The 18198-nt window shown below is 54.7% G+C and overlaps 1 protein-coding gene across 3 annotated transcripts in view; it reads right to left on the bottom strand.

Annotated features, from left to right (window-relative positions):
* Window positions 1–18198, bottom strand: part of TMEM104 (transmembrane protein 104) — a 54300-nt gene that overhangs the window by 33689 nt on the left and 2413 nt on the right. For 2 of the 3 annotated variants that reach the window (XM_081272713.1, XM_081272712.1), the window contains exons 3-8: window positions 13421–13542; window positions 10980–11061; window positions 10482–10578; window positions 9676–9756; window positions 6068–6167; window positions 5584–5692 (exon numbers count right to left, since the gene is read on the bottom strand). In XM_081272713.1, the coding sequence (XP_081128839.1) occupies window positions 5584–5692; window positions 6068–6167; window positions 9676–9756; window positions 10482–10578; window positions 10980–11061; window positions 13421–13542 (591 nt within the window). The remainder of the gene's footprint in view (window positions 1–5583; window positions 5693–6067; window positions 6168–9675; window positions 9757–10481; window positions 10579–10979; window positions 11062–13420; window positions 13543–18198) is intronic. The other variant, XM_081272714.1, reaches the window with a different exon arrangement.

The raw sequence follows: 18198 nt of genomic DNA, 5'->3' as shown, positions 1-18198 counted from the left end.
GGGTGAGGGCTCGAGGGGTTCCCAGGCAGGTGTTGGCTCGGGAGCCTGAATTTCATTTAGAGAGGGCTGGAGGTGGGGGCGGCTACTCCCAGTGAGACACAGCTCCCAGGAAAAAAGGAAGAAAAACAGGCCTGTCCCTGTGTTATTGATTTCCTTGAAAAAGAAAGAGACAAGCTAATCCTTCCAAGTCCGTCATCTGAGCCAGCGAGCGCGGCTGCTGCTGGAGGCTGGGGCTCACTCGGTATCAGGCACCGGCTCGGTCCTGTGGCAGGTGCCTCCATTTCTGGGGAGTAGGGAAGAGATTTATTCTTCCTCAAGACCCTATCTCCAAGGACGAAGGCAGGGGCTCAGCCACGTGTGGGGGACCTGGAGACCCCTCTCCCCAGAGGCTCAGGGCCGCACTGAAGACACCTCAGCTCCTGCCCTGAGTCACACCTGGGTGTGCAGGGGCACCTTCCCCAGGTGAGAGGGGAGGCGGGTGGCAGAGCACACCCTCCTCTCCGGGGCCTCCAGAGCTGGCTGAGAAGCACTGACAAGAGGCACGAGGGGAGGGAGAGGCACGCAGAGAAGACAGGCACCCAGGCAGTCCCGAGCACCCCGACGAGGTCACCATGCTTTCACGGAGGCACTTGGTGCCTAGACCTCAGCCCCTCCCAGGCACCGGGAATGCCCTCCTGAGTTGTTCTGGTTTAGCACCAGACTGAGTCCTAACCCGTCGGAGGCAGGCAGGAGGGTGGGCACTGCACAGGGGAGGGAAGTGCCTGCTCCAGGCAAGGGCCCCAGACCCGCACTTGGATTCAGCTCCACCGAGGGAGTCAGAGGCCCTGGGGAGGGCCCTCGCTCCAGCCTCACCAGGCCCCATTTCCATCCAGGTGCACAGATCTGGGGCGGTGTTCACCTGTTTGCTCTGGGGGCAGCAGGCCACTGAAAACGGGTCGAGTGTACCACACCATGATGGGCAACACTGTGACCCCGGAGTGCCCACGTCCTGTGCCGTCACATTGCTCCTAAGACGTGTGGGTTCATATTGATTCCCTCCTCACTGGTCCTCCAGGCCACCTCCTGCCCCAGAACTGGTAAGAATAAATATTCAAGGGATGGCAGCGGTGACCCACTTATTAGCAGATGCCACAGCCCTGGGGCACAGTGGCTGATGTTGAAAGTACAGAGACCATGGCAGGGGAGGGAATGTCCTTGGGAAGAGGTGCTTACTTTCAATCCTACGTGAATAACCAGCGAAGTCCACTTCTCCGTCTGGGAGCAAGGGCGTCAGGATGAGGGCGCAGCACAGTCACAGGTGGGCGCACAGATGCAGAGCACTCAGCAGAGGCCACATCAGGCAGCAGTGCCCCGAGCCCTGGCAAATGTCGGGCTCTGAGGCTGGCACATGGATGCTGCCACCCCCAACCTCTGTGTGCAGATAGCACCAACCTGCATGTGCCGCGGGCACCAAGACTGCTTTACAGGGCAAGAGAACCCCGCAAGAGCCCCAAGGGCCAGGCTGAGGGCTTTAGCTCTGGGATCCAGAGGAAGCCACTGTCTCCGAGCCTCAGTGTTCCCCCACTGTGCAAGGAATTGTTCCCCACTAGGAAGCCTGAATCAGAAATGCCACGGGGGGGGGGGGGGGGGGGGCTCCTCCCGTCTCCACCCCTTTCGGAAGAGGATATTTTCTTGAGTAGTACTATTTTAGGAAGAAACCATGCGGTTCACAAGGGGGGCTGCATGCTGTTTGGAATTTTGTAGCCAAAGGCCAGTACTGAGTCAGAGCCAAGGGGAAGCAGAAAACATGGTCTTTGGGCCCTTCACCAAGGGCCATCTTCCCTGCTGCCCTGTGCCTGAATCTCAGGGTGGCCTACACCTATAGGAAGAAGCTGGTGGGCAGGACTCTCCCACGCCCTACCCCTCTTCTCTAAGGGGCTGCCAGAGGGAGCCTGGGAACGACGCCCTCCATCTGCAGAGGTGGCAGGGCACCTGCTAGGCACTTACAGGCTACACCCCCTTCTAAGTCACCTGTGTCCAGAGGTGGACCTCATAGTTCCTGAGTTCAAGGCAGGAGAGCAAACCAGGATGACCTTGTCCTGCCCCAAGGTGGCCAACAAGGGACCTCCTGCTCAATAGGGCCAGTTTGTGGCCGGGTCTCCAGCCAGGATAAGCTCTGCTCTGCCATCTGCGCTCGCAGCTCTGCTGGGCTAGAGCCGGCTGGGCTGCCTGTGACCGGCAGCTCTGCCCACCTGTAAGTGGTGGATGCCACCAGCTTTCTCCAAAGGTGAGAAGCTGACAGCACACAGGGAGCCCCTAGGACCCCTGTGTGCTTCCTTCTGACACTCTAGGAGGAGGGATGGCATCTGGGCTAGGGGTGGAGCGGCAGGCTGGGAGCTCTGCGGGAATAAGGAAGCATAACAGGAGTGCTGGCAGCACCCTGACCCCAGGGGACAGCAACACGTCAGGCCTGAGTTCTGGGCGGACCCTGCACACACTCTTACCACCATACCAGGGGTCCCTGGCTTCTAGGCACCATGGCTGAGGAAGGAACAAAATGCCAGTCCTGCCTCTGTTCCCATCAGAGCTGGATGGCCCCGCAGAAAGAGCCCAAGGTGCTTCCAGCCTGGGGCAGGGTTGCCTGTGCAAGAGCTCAGGCTCTGAACCTCCCATTCCTTCCTTCCTTTTTTATTTTTCCTTTTTTTTTTTAAGAACTTAAAAAAATTTTTTTTGTAGTTGTAAATGAGCAGAATGCCTTTATTTTATTTGTTTATTATATGTGGTGCTGAGGATCAAACCCAGTGCCTCACGCAAGCTAGGCAAGTGCTCTACCACTGAGCCCCAGCCCCAGCCCTCCCATTACTTTCTTTGGAGGAGAGGATGGGTGAGTGCCAGGGGCCTGAGAACCCAAGGGCAGCTGAAATCAGGTCCTGAAGCCCTTGGGTATAATAACAGGGCCCAGCTTACTGCGGGACACCGAGAGTGCATGTAAAGCAGGTGACTCGGAACCCTCCACCCCACAGCACCCTGCTCCGTGGCTACTGCAGGGGAAGGAAAGGATGAGCTGATTCCTACCAGCTGCACTGGGAATCTTGGGATGCAGAAGGGAGTCCATGGTGCAAATAGAGGAAGTAGAAATTTCCACTTGTTAAGGTCAAGAGCTCTGGGAGGCAACTAGTAGCTGCTGGTGGAGAAAACTCCCTTCCTGAAAAGCCTGGCCTCAGGGACACTTCTTATCCCAGGTAGTCTCGTCTGTGTGCTCCTGGAGACTGGAGAGATGGCTTCCAGGGGACTTTCTGAAAACTAAGCTACAAGCCTGTATCTTCATCTCACAGAGCATACTGTCCCAGGATAGCAATGAAGAAGGGGTCATTTAAAATATGCAGATGTGGCAGGGGTATATTGCCAGAGACAGAGATGACTGTGTGGGAGGAGGGTGTTTTAAGTCTACCCCCTTGCTGCCCTGTCCAGCATTTTTGGCTAGCGGAAAAATCAGAACCAGTTGGCGGAGAGAGGCATGGTGGAGTTCCAAAAGGGATGGCAGATCTGAGTGTGAGTGACCAAGGGCAAGGAAAGAAAGGATGGCTTTCCTCCTCCCAGGACCCAAAGAGGTCACTTGCTAGAATCCAGCTGCCCTGCCCTCATCACCTACAGGAGGGCTCGGGTCTGAGGAAGGAAACCCACACCTCTGACACACCCCATTCCCAACTTTTCACCAAGGGAGAGAGGAGCTTCAGAGAGATGTAGGCACCAGCACTTGGGGTCAGAAGGCTCTGCTGTTCTGCAGGACCACGGACCCTGAAGTCACACGCAAAGCTGTAAAGCAACTTCCCAGACTACCCCAGGCCCTCTGCCTCAAGTTCCTTGGAGCCAGAGAGAGAGTGTGGGGCAACAGGGGCGATGGGGCCAACAGCCCTGGGAACAGGCTCCTGGGGGGTCACAAGTCTTTCCACTGGGACCTGCACCTTGGCCTCCCAGCTCTGGAGCATCTGCAGGCACTAGGACAATTAGCTTTATGAGTTATAAGTGCAATATCTGGGAGACGATGGCAGTAATTAATGCTTGTCTGCTTTCCTGAGGGCTTCCTCCTATGCAGTCAGAGTTATTGAGACTCAGGGAGGGAGCTTCCATCATGTAGGAGGTTCATAGGAACGATTTAACAAGGCAATGATAACGCTTCTAAATAATTCACCAAGCAAACGGCAGCAGCTCTCCCAGACACTCACAGAGCTCCGTGTCCATTTTGCCGTGGGGGAGTGCGCTGGGCCGGGTCTGCAGACTCCAGCAGCTTCCCCATAAAGACCCACCTCAGCTGCTGCTGGAGCCCCTGAAGCCCTTCCTCCACCCCGCCCCTGCCCACATGCAGAGGGAGGGGAGATCCAGAAGGACCTCACACGCACTCAGACCTTAGCTGATCTTGTTAATCACGAGGTGCTGCAATGCTAAGAGGTTAACAAGTCCTCGGTTGGGTCTCCAGTGACTTGGCCCTACACCCTCAGGGCCCAGACAATTTAACTTGCCACCAGATTCCCACCAGACCTGTCATGGGAGAATCAAAGACAACTCTACTGCAAGACAAATTCCAAGGCACAGCTGAATGTGCAAGAGGAGCAGCACAGACCACTGACCCGCTGCTCCAGAAACACAGAGGCAAGCAAACCTCTCCCATGGCTTCGGGGCAGGCCCCTTCAGCAGGTCTACAGGGCAGGGCAGGGCAGGCACTTGGGATGAACAAGATCAGACCCAAATAACACTGTTGCAAGTCCTGAGGACACCTTGCCAGGATAGGAGTAATTAAGTCAAAAGGCCACCGCTAGAATGGCCCAGCTTGCTCCTGGCCTCTTCTTTCCCTCCAAACCAGCTAAGTGGCCACTTGTCAAACTGTGTCATCTAGTACACGAAGTCTGCACCAGGGCTGAGGACGACCAAGAGGAAGCAGAGAATATTAACAGACTCTGCAAAGGCTGAAGGGGAACATTTCTGAGCCCTGCCCACAAAGCAGGCAGAGATAAATGCTGCCCCCTGGGTGCGTGTCCTATTATCCGAGGCCCCTCTGGCACATCACCCAGCTCTGCCCCCATACACCACGGCACAAAGCAATCAAGAACGAGCCTGGAGATTCATCATCTTCCCGTGTCCACAGGGATCCTTCCTGTCTGCAGAGGCTGTTTATGGTCAGGGCCACCATCAGATGGATCAGTGTTATCTGCCTATCAGGAGACCAGCATGTGCCTCTGTGCTCCTGAGCTGACCCCGAGGAAGGTCAAGCAGGGAGGCCTCTTAAAGAGGCGCTCTTCAAGAGCTTTACAAAGAGTGTCCCTGGAACCCTGTGTTCCGGCCACAGTGGTGCTTGGTCCTGGAGCTGACAAGGACCTGGATGCCAAGTCCAAATCTGACTTTTAAGCCTGGTCATCAGGATGCTCTGGAGCTAGAGCCTTATGACATGATCCGTTTTCTGCCAGGGCCAAGCCCCAGCATGCGGCCAGCGTGTGGAGATGGGCAGAGGCTTCCCTCTGGGGAAACACTTTTCCCAGCAAGGAAAGGTGGCCTACAGAGCTCGCCTCTCAGGGCGGCCTGCGACCCCAGGCTGGCCAGGACACTCACCAGGTAGATGTGGTAGGCGTCCACTCGGCGCAGGGGCCCCCAGCACAGGTCAGTGTCATTGTACTTGGCGTCTGTCTCCACACCGCAGGAGTCATTGTCAGTGGTGCTGCTGATGAAGAGCGGTGGCAGGCTTGGGATCAGGGTGGCCCTGCTCGGCTGGCAAAGACAGAGCCACCCCTCCACAATGTGACTCCCCTAAATCATCTTTTAGGACCTGCCCCTCTTGTTCCTTATGACTCAGGAGCCCTCAGTGGGAGTCCAAGCCATCTTTCCTGGGGCAGGGAAAGGGACAGCAATGCAGGACATGTCTCTTAAGCTCAGAGGGCACAGCTGGCCATGCTGTGTGTAGAAAAGGGCCCTGGACATTCACTTTCCTTGGGGACCAGGGACCTGCTTGGTGTGGGGCCTCTATGCTGGACACTTTGCCTGACTGGCTGAGGCGGCCCACTGGCTACAGCCAGCATGAGGGGCAGAGGATACTCACCAGGTCACCTGCATGAGAGAGAAGGGCACGGCCGAAGCATAGATGGCCAGGTCCCCATACAGGTAAATGATGATGCAGAAGTAGAACAAGTTGACTCCCACTGAAAGCAACAAAGCCATGGTCAGGGGGCTGGAGAGACACTGTACTCTTCTCTGACACAGAACCTCCACCTTCTCAATAGCAGTTAGTTCTCTAAGCCATTTATTTTCTACAAAAGGGGAGAAAAGGGCTCCATGGTCATTTCGCATGCTGGTCGGCTACACTGTGACACTGGCAGGAGACACACTGGCTTCGGACCTGCACGTGAGAGGTTGAGAGGCTCAGTGTTCAGAGAGGTTCTGAAGCAAGACAGGTACAAAGTTAGTGTGTGGTATGGTCGGCCCAGGATGAATGGAGGCACCGTCACCCTGCGGACAGGCTGGGTGTGTGTGGGGTGGGGACGACACCTGATCAGGAGCCTGAATGCCCACGTGTGTTGGGCCAGGGCTCCCTCCGCAGCCAGCACAGGGCTCTACGACAAGAAACTGCAAGCAAGAACCAAAGCACAGAGAAGTTGACAGGAAAAAGTTCAGCCTTAAGGCTGAAATCAGCACTGCAAAAAGCCCTTCAATTCCAAAGACCCAGTGCCTCCTTCCAGATTTGATGACCTTGCATCTGCTGGCCCAGGGTGGCCTGGTGTGCTGGGGAGGGACAGTTCTCACAAGAGGCTCCTTTTCCTTACGAGCAGTGCCGGCAAGGGACAGTGCTAACTCCAGGAGTGTGTGCTACAGGTCCATCCACAGAGAACTAGGGGTGGGGATGTAGGGCTCTCGTCCCAATTCCATCAGACTTACATTCCAACCCTGGCAAGTGCCTGAACATCTCCTACGGTGAGTGTCCCACCATGCTTGGCTATCTTCCACAGGGGATTCTAGCTAGGAAGCCCGGGGCGGGCAGAGGCTCTGAAAACAGCAGTGGGGCCGTCCAGCCCAAGGCTATGGCCCCAGACAGCTGGCCTCAGATTCTTGCTCAGACTATTGCTCAAGTTTTTGATGTCACTGGTCTCAAGCTGCCGGCTTCTCTGAGAACGAGAAAAATGAAGTGACAGTTATCTTCCAATCCTCGTGGCTTACAAGAGCCTGCAGCGTCCCCAGGGGAAAGCCCAGGACATGCTACTCCTGGGGCTGGGTGAGGTCAGCTCTGCTCCTAGGACTCTGGGGGAAAAGACCAGGAAGGCATGACTTTCTAAAGGAGCCACGAGCGCCCGGCGTCTGCTTTCTGAGCACACTAGTTGGCATGTCCTTCATTGACATGTCAGAGGGAGCCTTGATGTCCAAGCTCAGTGGCCCCGGGGCTGCCTATAACTCATGCCCCAGGCTCCGGGAACAGCAAGCTCCAGCCTGCCTTTCTGCTCTCTATGGGAAGGCATCGTCTCCTCCCCATTCCCTTCTTGCCACCTGCTGACGACTCTAATGTTGGCTGTTTATAAACTGCCATTGGCCCTCCCTGATCAATACAATTTCATTACTAGACACAAAGTGGGAGGATCAATGAACTTCCCGAGAGGACATCAGAGACTACGCTTGGCATTTCTAATTACAAGACACGAGTGGAGAGCCCAAGGGAGCCTTTTGTGGAAGGCTGCCCTGCCAAAGGTGAAGATGACACTCTGATGATCTGTGAGTTAAGAGCAGAGCAGAGCAGAGCAGAGCAGAGGTGATTCTGCACCGCCCCACCTGGGGGGAACATTTGGCAATGTCTGAGGGTGGTTTTGATTGACACAATTAGGAGGTACTACTGACAACTGGAGTCCGGGGTGTTGCTCCACAACACTCAGGACAGGTCCAACGAGAGTTATCTGGCCCAACGTCCACAGTGAGGAGCTTGAGAAGCCCTGCAGGGGACAACAAGGAGACTTCTCTGGGTGTGGGGCTGTCTACACACAAACATGCTGTTTTCTATTAGATTTGAATAAACCAGGAGTCTGGTCCATGGGGCAGGAGCAGAGATAAAACCAACCACTAGCTGGGCACAATGTGCACGCCTACAATCCTAAGTTACTTGGAAGGCTGAGGCAGGAGGATGGCAAGTAGGAGACCAGCCTCAGCAACTTAGTGAGACCTTGTCTCAAGATCAAATGAAAAAGGCTGGGATGTGGCTCACTGGTAGAGCACTTGCTCAGCATGCACAGGGCCCTGGGGGTCCATCCCCAGCCCCACAAACAAAGCAAACCACTGGTTCCTAGAATTCTTACAGAAATCAAGGCAGATTACAGAATATGAAAATGAGAAATGAGGTTTAAAAGATGTTTCTTCTCCCCCCATGTGTGACTTATTTTAAAAGTTTGCATTTTGAAGGGTCAGGAAACGCCTCTGATCACTCAGCGCAGTGGTACAGGGAGCGACAGAAATGCAGCAAAGGAGAAACACAGAAGTGGGCTGAAAACAGGGTCTTTGTTGTTGTTCTGTGTTTTTGTTTTTTTTTTTTTTTGTTACCAGGAATTGAACCCGGGGGCACTTAACCACTGAGCCACATCCCCAGCCCTTTCTACATTTTTATTTAGAGACAGGGTCTCACCAAGTTGCTTAGGGCCGTGCTAAGTTGCTGAGGCTGGATTTGATCCTCTTGCTTTAACCTCCTAAGCTGCTGGGATTACAGGTGTGAGCCACCACGTCCAGCTGAGAAGCTGGTTTTGATGAATTCTGGAAATCCTCTGAGGCTTGTCCAGGAGGGAGAGTGGAACTAGACCTTGGGCAACCTGTGCCAACAATCACCTCGTCTGGACCAGCCACCAAATCGCACCACCAATGACAGACTGAGTGCTTAGTGTCCTGAGGGCAGGCACGCAGACACTGGCTTCCACAGCCCCCAGCTCTGAGTAAAGCAGGGCCACACCAGAACCGGTGGACAACCACTTCACACACAGGCTTTGAAAGAGGGGCACAAGATCTTCCAGGACAGCTGTAAGTGGAAGGATTTATTGAGACTGTGCCTGACTGTTAAGGAAACTAACAGGTTCGGGCATTAAAAACAAAAGTCTTAATAGCTCATTTTCCCAAAGAACAAGATTAGCCATGGAAGTACATGCCGTTATCACTGGCAGGCCCCGGAGCCCAACACCAGAGCTGGGCGGATCCCTGCAGGTTGTTGCCAACTGCCAGCCAGGAGCAGGCAGGGCAGAGGGAGAGCCGCGCCTCCTCTCCCTGGGGCTCCAATGCCCAAACCAGCTCTAGCGTGGGCTCCTGGCGCCCTCTGCTGGCCACTGGGAGGACATGCCCTGGCATGCCTGTGGCAAAGCCTACCACTGCCAGAACAGGCCAGAGAGCCAAGTCAGAAGCAACTGCTGGGAGAGGTACAAACTGCCAGCCACCTCCATGGCTTCCCCGTTGGACAGCTGCCCAGGGTAGCCAGCTCTTTGTTCTTCACACAGAGGGACGGGGCATCCAAGGAAATTTGTGTCCACAGGGCAGGCATCCGGCAGGTGCTCTGACCGCAGGCTGACAACCTTCCCCTCCTCATGGCTTCCCTCATCCCCAGGCGACATGGAACCCTCATTATAAGGCTCAGGCCTGCAGTAAAGGACCACTGGCCCTTTCCCCACACCCCACCCGCAAATAAGCATTTATTACCTTTATTGAAGAACATGGAGGCCATCTGTCCCATTTCCACCCGGTCTGTGATTTCAAACAGGTTGGGAGATGTGCGTCTCTCTGAGGAGCCAAAAGCACAAGAAGGGTGGTGATTCTTCACCAGAAGCACTGTCGCTGAGTGCCGCAAAGTCCCAGAATAAGGCATCCCCAAGGATCTCGGACTCTGGAGAAAACTTTCCTAAGGTTTCCTTTTTTTCCAGTGCTGGGGCTCAAACCCAGGGCCTTGCATATGTTGGGCAAGCACTCTTCCATGGAGCCCCAGCCCCATGTCTACATTTTACAAGAAAATTCAAGGATGTTCCCTATAGGGGAGAGGGTGAGCAGAGACGAGACTGCGAGACGAGGGTGCGTGTGCGTGTGCGTGTGTGTATAGGGGTGAGGTGGGAGGGTGGAGCCAGGACCACATTCACTCAAGCTCTCTCAGTGCGCACAGGGCACAGAACCAGGCATGCGATCATTTCCATAATAGTAGGAGAGTGCACACCTGTAATCCCAGCAACTTGCAAGGCTGAGGCAGGAGGATTGCAAATTTGAGGCCAGCCTGGGAAACTTAGCGGCAGGAGAGGTGGGAAGCCAGACAGAGCCCAGTAACAGGCCAAACACGTTAGTTAGCAGAAGGTGGGCCAGCAGGGCCAGGCCTGTGCCTGGAACCCCAAAACTGCCACCCTCAGGCAGAAAACGCCAAAGGACATCTGCAGGGAGACTCCGTGGGCTCTCACCATGAAGAAAGAAAGGGAGCCCTATCAGCCAGGAGCTTGAGGCCTGTCGGGAGGCCCAAGACTTACGCACTGACAGGATGGGCTGTTTCTCTGCCCGCTCGTAGCTGTCCGGGGTGAGAATGTCACTGTCTGAGGCCGTGGAGGAGTCGTCATCATCCTCCTCCTGGGAGGTGGTGGGTGGACGAGGAGAAGAGGAGAAACCAAGAAGGAATGAGCACACGGCTGTACAGAAAACCTGGGCAGGGGTCATTCCCTTTGTTCTCTTTCTAGAAGGTGTCTAATTAGGAAACTCTCAACAGGTGGAGCACATAGCATAGTTCCTGGGGACAAGGGCTGAGCGGCTCAGCTTGGGGAGTGAGGGCCAGCGCTGTGAGGCTGAGGGCAGCCCTGCCTGTGTTTTCTGACTGTACGCGGCTGCCATGCTGCAGCTCTGGGGCCTGGGACTAGGTTCCTGGAGCAGCACTGTGGACAGAGTCCTCACACATCAAGAGGAAAGCAACGGGTGGCTGAGACTGTCTCTAGGGAACACAACTGAACAGAGGCACCGCCGGGGGACACACACACCTTGTGGGTTTCCATCCTCTTCCAGCGGAGCTGTGCGTTGGCTGCGGCCATGGCCTCCATCACAAAGGTGGTTGTCACAAAGCTGAGGGGGAGGCACGTGTTAATTGCAGAGAGGAGATTGTAGGGGTTTGAAGTGGTGTGACCAACAAGCCCAGCACTCTCTTCTGAGAACTGTTCCCTAAAGAAGTTCTGAGACGGGCCTTTCCTGGTAAGGAGTGTGTGCACGCTCGAGGCCGCCTGTGCTTGCTTTTCTGTGGCTGCCTACATTTAGGATCCACTTCTGACACACAGGATGGGGCTGTGACATAGGCTGATGGGAGGGAAACTGCTCAAGGGAGAGCACGAGCTGGGTGGAGGTGACACGGGTCAACATGGTCCGCACCAACAGAGGCCCTGAGCTGGGAGGAGGCCGATTCACAGGGGGCTTCTGGAAGGACGGCAGGCAGCCCTCACCTCTCTCCGCAGGGCACAGGCAGTGGTCAGCTTCCAATTGCATACACCAGTGCCAAGGGCTGGAGAACGAAGGTGGCTCTGGAACCCGTCCCCCTTTCTCTTTGGCAGTACTTTAGCTTTCAGGACAATGTGCCTAACAGTAAAATAAGTTTCTACTACTGTGGCCCGAACCTCAAGGGAGACAGGGAGGTAGCACAAGACACTTGCCAAGAAGTCAGACAAGAGTGGAGAAACCATCTTTTCCTCTCTTCCAGGAGCTCAGAGGTTGGGAGGCCCCAGGATATGGGGCACTGCTGATAAAACGTGAGGCATGAGTCTATCCCTGCCCTGAAACATCTTGGGGCGAACACTGGTCTCCCTCTTCCTGAGGTCAGCACGGCTCTGCACCTGTGTCCTCCGGTGCAGATGATGTCAACAGATGTCACACAGTCCTTCAGTCTAGTGGCTGGTGGAGCACTGGGCCCCACAGCAGTCAAACCCACGCCCCTCCACCTCTGCAGTGGGGGGCATTCGGGCCCATGATTCCCATTCCAATCACCCCAGTACCTCCAAGAAAGGTTTCTCGTGATCTTGCCTAACTGATCATGTTGCGGGCTTAGCTTCTCCCTTCTTTTTGGAAGTAGAGCTAAAATCAATCCTAATTAAGGCATAGACAGACTTCCCACGGTTGCATTAAGCCAACTCACTGATCATGTTCAAATGGAAATGGGTTTAGCAAGGAGAGGCCATGGCAGCCCCTAGCTAGAGGTCCCAATAATCACTTCCTCTTCAGATGGCTGCCTGTGCTGAAGGTCCTTTAAAGGTGATGGAGTCACATAAGGTCAAGGACTTCCAAAGTTTTTAGCAGCTAGAGCTTGAAGTATATAACAAGCCAACAGCACCCAAGGTTCACCCTAAAGGTCCCCAAAAGAATTGCATAGAAATGGAAGAGCCTGGCTCATTTCTGTCCCTACAGGCCCTCCCAGCTCTGTCTGCTTCAACTACTTCGCTCTGCTTCACTCTTTCTACGGTGCCTACTTCTTTCTCCTTCAAACTTCTGCATCCGTGCCGCTCTGTGACCCCTGGGCCTGGGCAGTCACCTCACCTCCTCAACCCCTCGCCACACTGTGCTTTTCCTTGTCTGCCACTCATCACCTTCTGGTCACTCTGCAATTCACTCGTCCACCTCCTTCGCCCTCACTGCCCACAGGGCACAGCCACTTGGGGCGTGTTCTGTTCAATGGGTGCCACAAACATGGACAGTGCCACAACCCGCAGACTGTGGTGCTTAGACAATAAGTGCCACAACCTGTGGGTTCTTTCCAGAATGTCTCTGGATTCCAGTCCCCTCTCTGGCACAGAGACGGGAGGAGCTCCTGGGGAGCTCCGGGTCACACTCCACCTCTGGCCTGTGGACTCCTGACTGGTCAGGACCTAAGTCCCTTAGCCTGTGCCATCACGAGATGGCTGCAGAGCTCCAGGGGAGCCCCTGAGCACAGCCTTGGTGGCCTCCCTCACTGAGGCAACAGCTGCTGGGTCCCACACAACCAGTGCCCTGAAGGTGGGGGCGGGGGTGGACCACGGGGGACACAAGCAGGTGGCTCCACTGTGGCCCGTGTGTTGGTGTACTGGGCCTTCACTTTCTTGATGGATTATATCAAGTAGATTCTAAACCCCACACTCTCTTCCCAGATCACCCTCTTTTTCTGGGGAGGGTGGTGTTTTCTGAGTGCCCTGACGGGGGTCACAGTGGTGAACTATGGGGCAGAGAGGTGAGTCGTGGGAAGAGGACCTGCACCACACGAACCTTCAGGACCTTCCGGGGCTTCATCGTGTCTCGACTCACCTCACAGGGTGCTCCGGGAGGCCTCTGTCCACTCCCCTCTCTGGTCCTGCTCAGGACGCGCGTGCCTAATGCATGCAGTCCGTCACCTTCCCACTCAGGCCCCGCTAATGAAGAGACACAGGGACTCCCCCAGCTCCGGCCCCAGCCTTCCGCTGCCCCTTACCTCATGAAGCCCAGGAACACCAGCAGGACGAGGCTGACCAGCCATCCGGCGGTGGCAAAGGCCTTGGGCATGGTGAGCGCCCCTGTGCCCACGATGAGGTTGAACATGTACACCAGCCCGACCTGGAACCCAAGGAGCGACACTCAAGCCCGGGAATGGTTAGTCTCGCCCCTCAACAGCTCCCGAGGGCTGCCCTGGGTGACAACACCGCCATGGAGACCTTCCCAGAGCTCCAAGGACAGGGAGGCAGAGGACATCTGGGTCCCAGGGAGCAGAGCTCTGCATCCAGGTGCTGGGGCCCTAACACGCAGACGACTAAGCGCCACAATCTGTGGGTTCTTTCCAGAATGTCTCTGGATTCCAGGCCCCTCCCTGCTGTCCTCATGGCCACCCCCTCAGCACTGCAAACCATTCAGAGCTGTGTCACAGATGCCAGGCTCTGAGGACAGGTGGGGCGCTCGGCACAGCATGGACACGGAATGCTGACCTCCAAGAAACTTCTCCAAACTGCTGGCCCATGACTCTGTCCTGTGCCAGTCCTTGGGACATTGACATTCACGCTTCCCTTACTCTACCCCCACACCTCCGCACCGACTTCAGGGTTAAAAACAGTCAAGGCACGATTCGCAGGCCACAGAACCCACCCTCTAAAGCACAGCACAGGGGCTTCAGGAACTCAAGGCTGCTCTCGTCACACCTCCCCTCATCCTGTGCCCTCAGGGTGACTCCAGGTTTCAAACTTAACTCTAACTCGGCCCCTGACTCTAGTTCAGTTAGTCACACCATTTCTTCTCCCAAGATCTCGGCTGGAAAATTCCTTTCTGAGAACCCCAGCTCTCCCAGGGTGCTTTCCACCCCCCGCTGCCTCTGCCCTCCAGTCCACCCCACCTGGGCATCACCCCCCCCACCCTGCGCACGGTCAGCTGGTTCCACAGAGCACACGTTGCCCCAGCTTCTTGGGCCTTCCCCTCTGGGGTCTCGCCTGTCCACCCAGCCTGTGCCAAGGCCACACCTGCTCTTCTCCTCCCTGAGCCAAACTGCCAGAGCTTCCTGGAGATGTTTTCTTTGAATCATTGGATTGTCCCACAGCAAATGAGCGGCCCCTTCACCTGGGATCTGGCGACATCCGTTTCTTTCTCAACATAGGTTTCTGGGTGTTCCCCATAGTAACTGCCCCCAAGCTCAACGTTTAAGCTCCCAGACCCCTGGCCCCATCACTCTCAGATGAGGGCTCCATCAGCTACTCCGTGGAGGTGACTGAAGTCGCCTGGTGATGCATGCTGCCAAAGCCTCTCTCCTAGTTCAAAAGATCAGTGTCTATCCCCTTCCTATCTGTCCCCACCAACCCCCATACTGGGGCTGGAACTCAGGGGCACTGTACCACCGATCTATATCCCCAGACTCCCCTACCCCTTTTTATTTTCAGGCAGGGTCTCACTAAGTTGCTGAGGCTGGCCTCAAATTTGAGATTCTCTTGCCTCGTCCCTCAGCCTCCTGTCTCTGGGATTATAGGTGTGTGCCACTGTGCTTGGCTCCTGCTGCCTTTAGGAACATATGCCATTACTCCTTCATGAGGCCAAGCTGGCACCTGAACCTCTGGCCTCATTCCAGCCTGGAACCCTCTCTTCCCACCAGCTCTTCCGTTCTGCCTACAAACTTACTTGACACCTTTAAAACATGACTCTGACTTTGCTAATGCAAACTTGGGGGAAAGGCGGGCTCTCCCCTGTCCTTGGTAAAGGAGCTTCCTTCTCCAGGACTCCAGAAACTTCTCTTTTTTTTTTTTTTTTGGTGTTACTGGGGGCCGAGCCCAGGGGCGCTTCACCATGAACTACATCTCCAGCCCTTTTTACTCTGAGACAGAGTATCGCTGAGTTGCCCAAGTTGGCTCCAAACTTGCAATCCTCCTGCCTCAGCCTCTCAACTGCCTGAGATTCCAGTGTATGCCACCATGCCCGACCTTGAAACTGAACGTTGCCTATTACCAAGGACCCGCTGGCCTTCCTGCTGCCACACTGGCTGTTTCTTCTCCTCTCTGGACCTCTTCCTCAACAACTCAGTCCACCTGTCTGGCTTATCTCGTGGCTGGACAGAAGACTGTTCCTGTGGTCTCTGCCTTTCTTCAGAGCTCCAGTTCAGCTGCTGCCAGGCACCTCCACCTGGACATCCCAGAGTGGCCTTGGCCTCCTTCCTTCTCCTCATGTCCTGGTGCTACTGATTTTGTTCCTGAAGAGTGTTTTGTGGCTCCCTCTAGCTCAGCCCTTCATGACGGCCCCTTGTTGATCTTCCATGGCTTCACCACCTGTTTTGGTACCTTTAAAAAGACAAACCCCTCCTCTCTGGGAAGCCCTGCCCACCTCTCATTTTCACTTCCCACTCTTTGAAAGATGAACAACAAAAAAAAAGAAAGCAAAAACAGACAGGGATTGTTAACTATTACCTTAGGACCCTTGGCTCAGGGGGAAGGGTTAGAGGAGGCCAGGCTTTCCAGGTGTCCAGTGGACACCTGAGTGCTGGACAGGTGGGCAGATGTCTCGCTGAGAGCACAGAGCTCCGCCCACAGTGCATTTATCCTTGGCACAGGGCGCCATGTTCTCTTGGGCCTCCTCCCCCTGCCCTTCTGTTCAGCCCCTGGGGCCCATTCAAATGCTACTTACACCTTCAAGCCCTTCCCAGGCTCCTAAGCTCATCTTGCTTCCCACCTTTGCATCCCTGGAGCATAAGCCTTCTTACACCTGGTCCTGGCTTTCAGGTGCAGTGCATTTACCTCTTCCCCACTACTAAACCCAAGGCCTGCGTGGCAGCAGGCCGTGCTCACTTCTCCACATTCTTAGGGTATCTGAAAAGGCCTGGAGGGGAGAGCTCAGCTGGTTTTCACAGGACCCTGCTCAAGGTATCTTGCAGGTCTTTGCTGGCCCTCAGGATGGCAAGTTCCAGCTTCTCACAAGCAACTATGAATGTCTATAATGAGCTAACTTTACGACTAAACAAGGCACACGTGGAGCTACATCCTCAGGAGGGGAAGAAAACAAACTGTGGTCACTGCTTGAGAGAAGCTTAAAGAAAAGAATCAAGGGGTTGTGACAAGGAATAACGGGAAAGCTCTGGAAACAGAGTGCTCAAGGAAACCTCTGCGATGACATTTAAGGGGGGGGTGCAGGAAGGATGAGATGGCACCACCCAGACGGCCTCCAGGTACAACAACCTAAGGTGGGAAAGAAGTGGGGATGTTCCAGAAGCTTCCAGGAGGCTGGGCTGAGGCACCGTGAGCCAGGCAGAGGAGGGCCGGGGATGCAGGAGTCAGACTGAGCAGCCCTTTGCAGGAGATGAGGGTTCCATGTTTCGGAGAGTTCAAGGCAGGACACCAACAGAACAGATCCCAGTGGCCACCGAGCACCTGAATCCTGCAGCTCTGCTTTCCGCTCAGTAGTTCTCTAAGCAGCAGCACTACTAGGGGACATCAGCCTCATTTCTCTGTGGGAAATGGTCCTGATGATGAAAATAAAGAGAGGGCAAGGAGCTTAACAAAGACACTTAGGCAAAAATCTTACGGGGAAATTAAATAGTATAAGAAGCATCTCTAAATTCCGGAATCTCTGAAGGTCTTGGCATGGAAAAGTTCAAAGGCTTATTATAGGTCAGGGTTTCTCAGCCTGGGCACTGTTGATATTTGGGTTCAAGATCATTCTTTGTGGTGGGGGCCTGTCCTGCATTGTAGGCTGTTTAGCAGCATCCCTGGCCTCTGTCCGCTAGTTGCCAGTGAACTGCTCCCTCTGTCCCAAGCAACAGCGTCTTGAAAATCAAAGTGTCTCCAGATGTTGAATGTCCTCTGGGGGCAAGATCACCACCACCTGAAAACCACTCCTTTAAAACAGGCATGAAGACACAGGCGTGTGCCCAACAGAGACTTCAAATAAACCTCAGTGAAAAGAAGCTTTAACACTTTATAAGCAGTTGATTAGGGATAAACCATCTGTCGTTAGGCAGAAACGGGCAGTCATGTTTGTCTCGCTTTGTTGCTATTTTCTAGTTCTAAAGAAACCACTGCGTGCTTCACAGGGAACTTCTTCAATTGGAGGGCCAAAGCAGTCCTGGTCAGCATTAACTCCGAGCTAAGCCACAGGCCAGGTCAAGAGGACTTGTGGGGAAGAAGGAAGAGGAAGGAGACCTTCTCTTCTGCTGGTCATGTGACAGTTCTGTGGGGCCACTTCCTGGGAAGAGTGGCAGGAAGCAGAGGAATAAGGTCCTACACAGTCCCCAAGGACGAGATTGTTCTGGATTAACTGGAGAAGGCGCAGCCCCTGGTCCCTGGAGTCTTCAGCAGGAACCAGCCACCAGAGGCATCCTCAGCAGCTACCCTTCTCTCAGGCATGATCCACCTCGTCCTATGTTCTGATCTCATAACTACCACTTCGTCCTGAGCCATTCCTGGTCCCCCCAAATAGGGAAACTGATACGTCTGTCCTGAGATCACTCATGGCGACATGTACAAGGCTGAATCCTGTTCTTGGGTCCGGCACTGTCCTTGAGAAAGTGTGGCATCTGAGCCTCCTGGGAAGCTTGGCTCTGTCATAAACATTTTAAGCAGAATAAGTCAAGCTAAAGAAAACTATCTACCTCTGAAGGGAAGAAGAACTCACAATGGAGTGAGGCAATACAGAACTAAAGAGAGGCTGTGTCTTGGCAATGACCATGAGCTGTTTTGTACATTAATGAACCACGTGTCCAGTACCTTGGTCTCCTAAGGAAGCCAGAGCAGGGTTTTGCCCACCCTGTGC

This window comes from Spermophilus citellus (assembly GCF_964194105.1).
Source record: "Spermophilus citellus genome assembly, chromosome: 17".
Taxonomy (NCBI): Eukaryota; Metazoa; Chordata; class Mammalia; order Rodentia; family Sciuridae; genus Spermophilus; species Spermophilus citellus.
The sequence above is the reverse complement of the archived record's forward strand: the minus strand, read 5'-3'. Positions and strand labels throughout refer to the sequence as shown.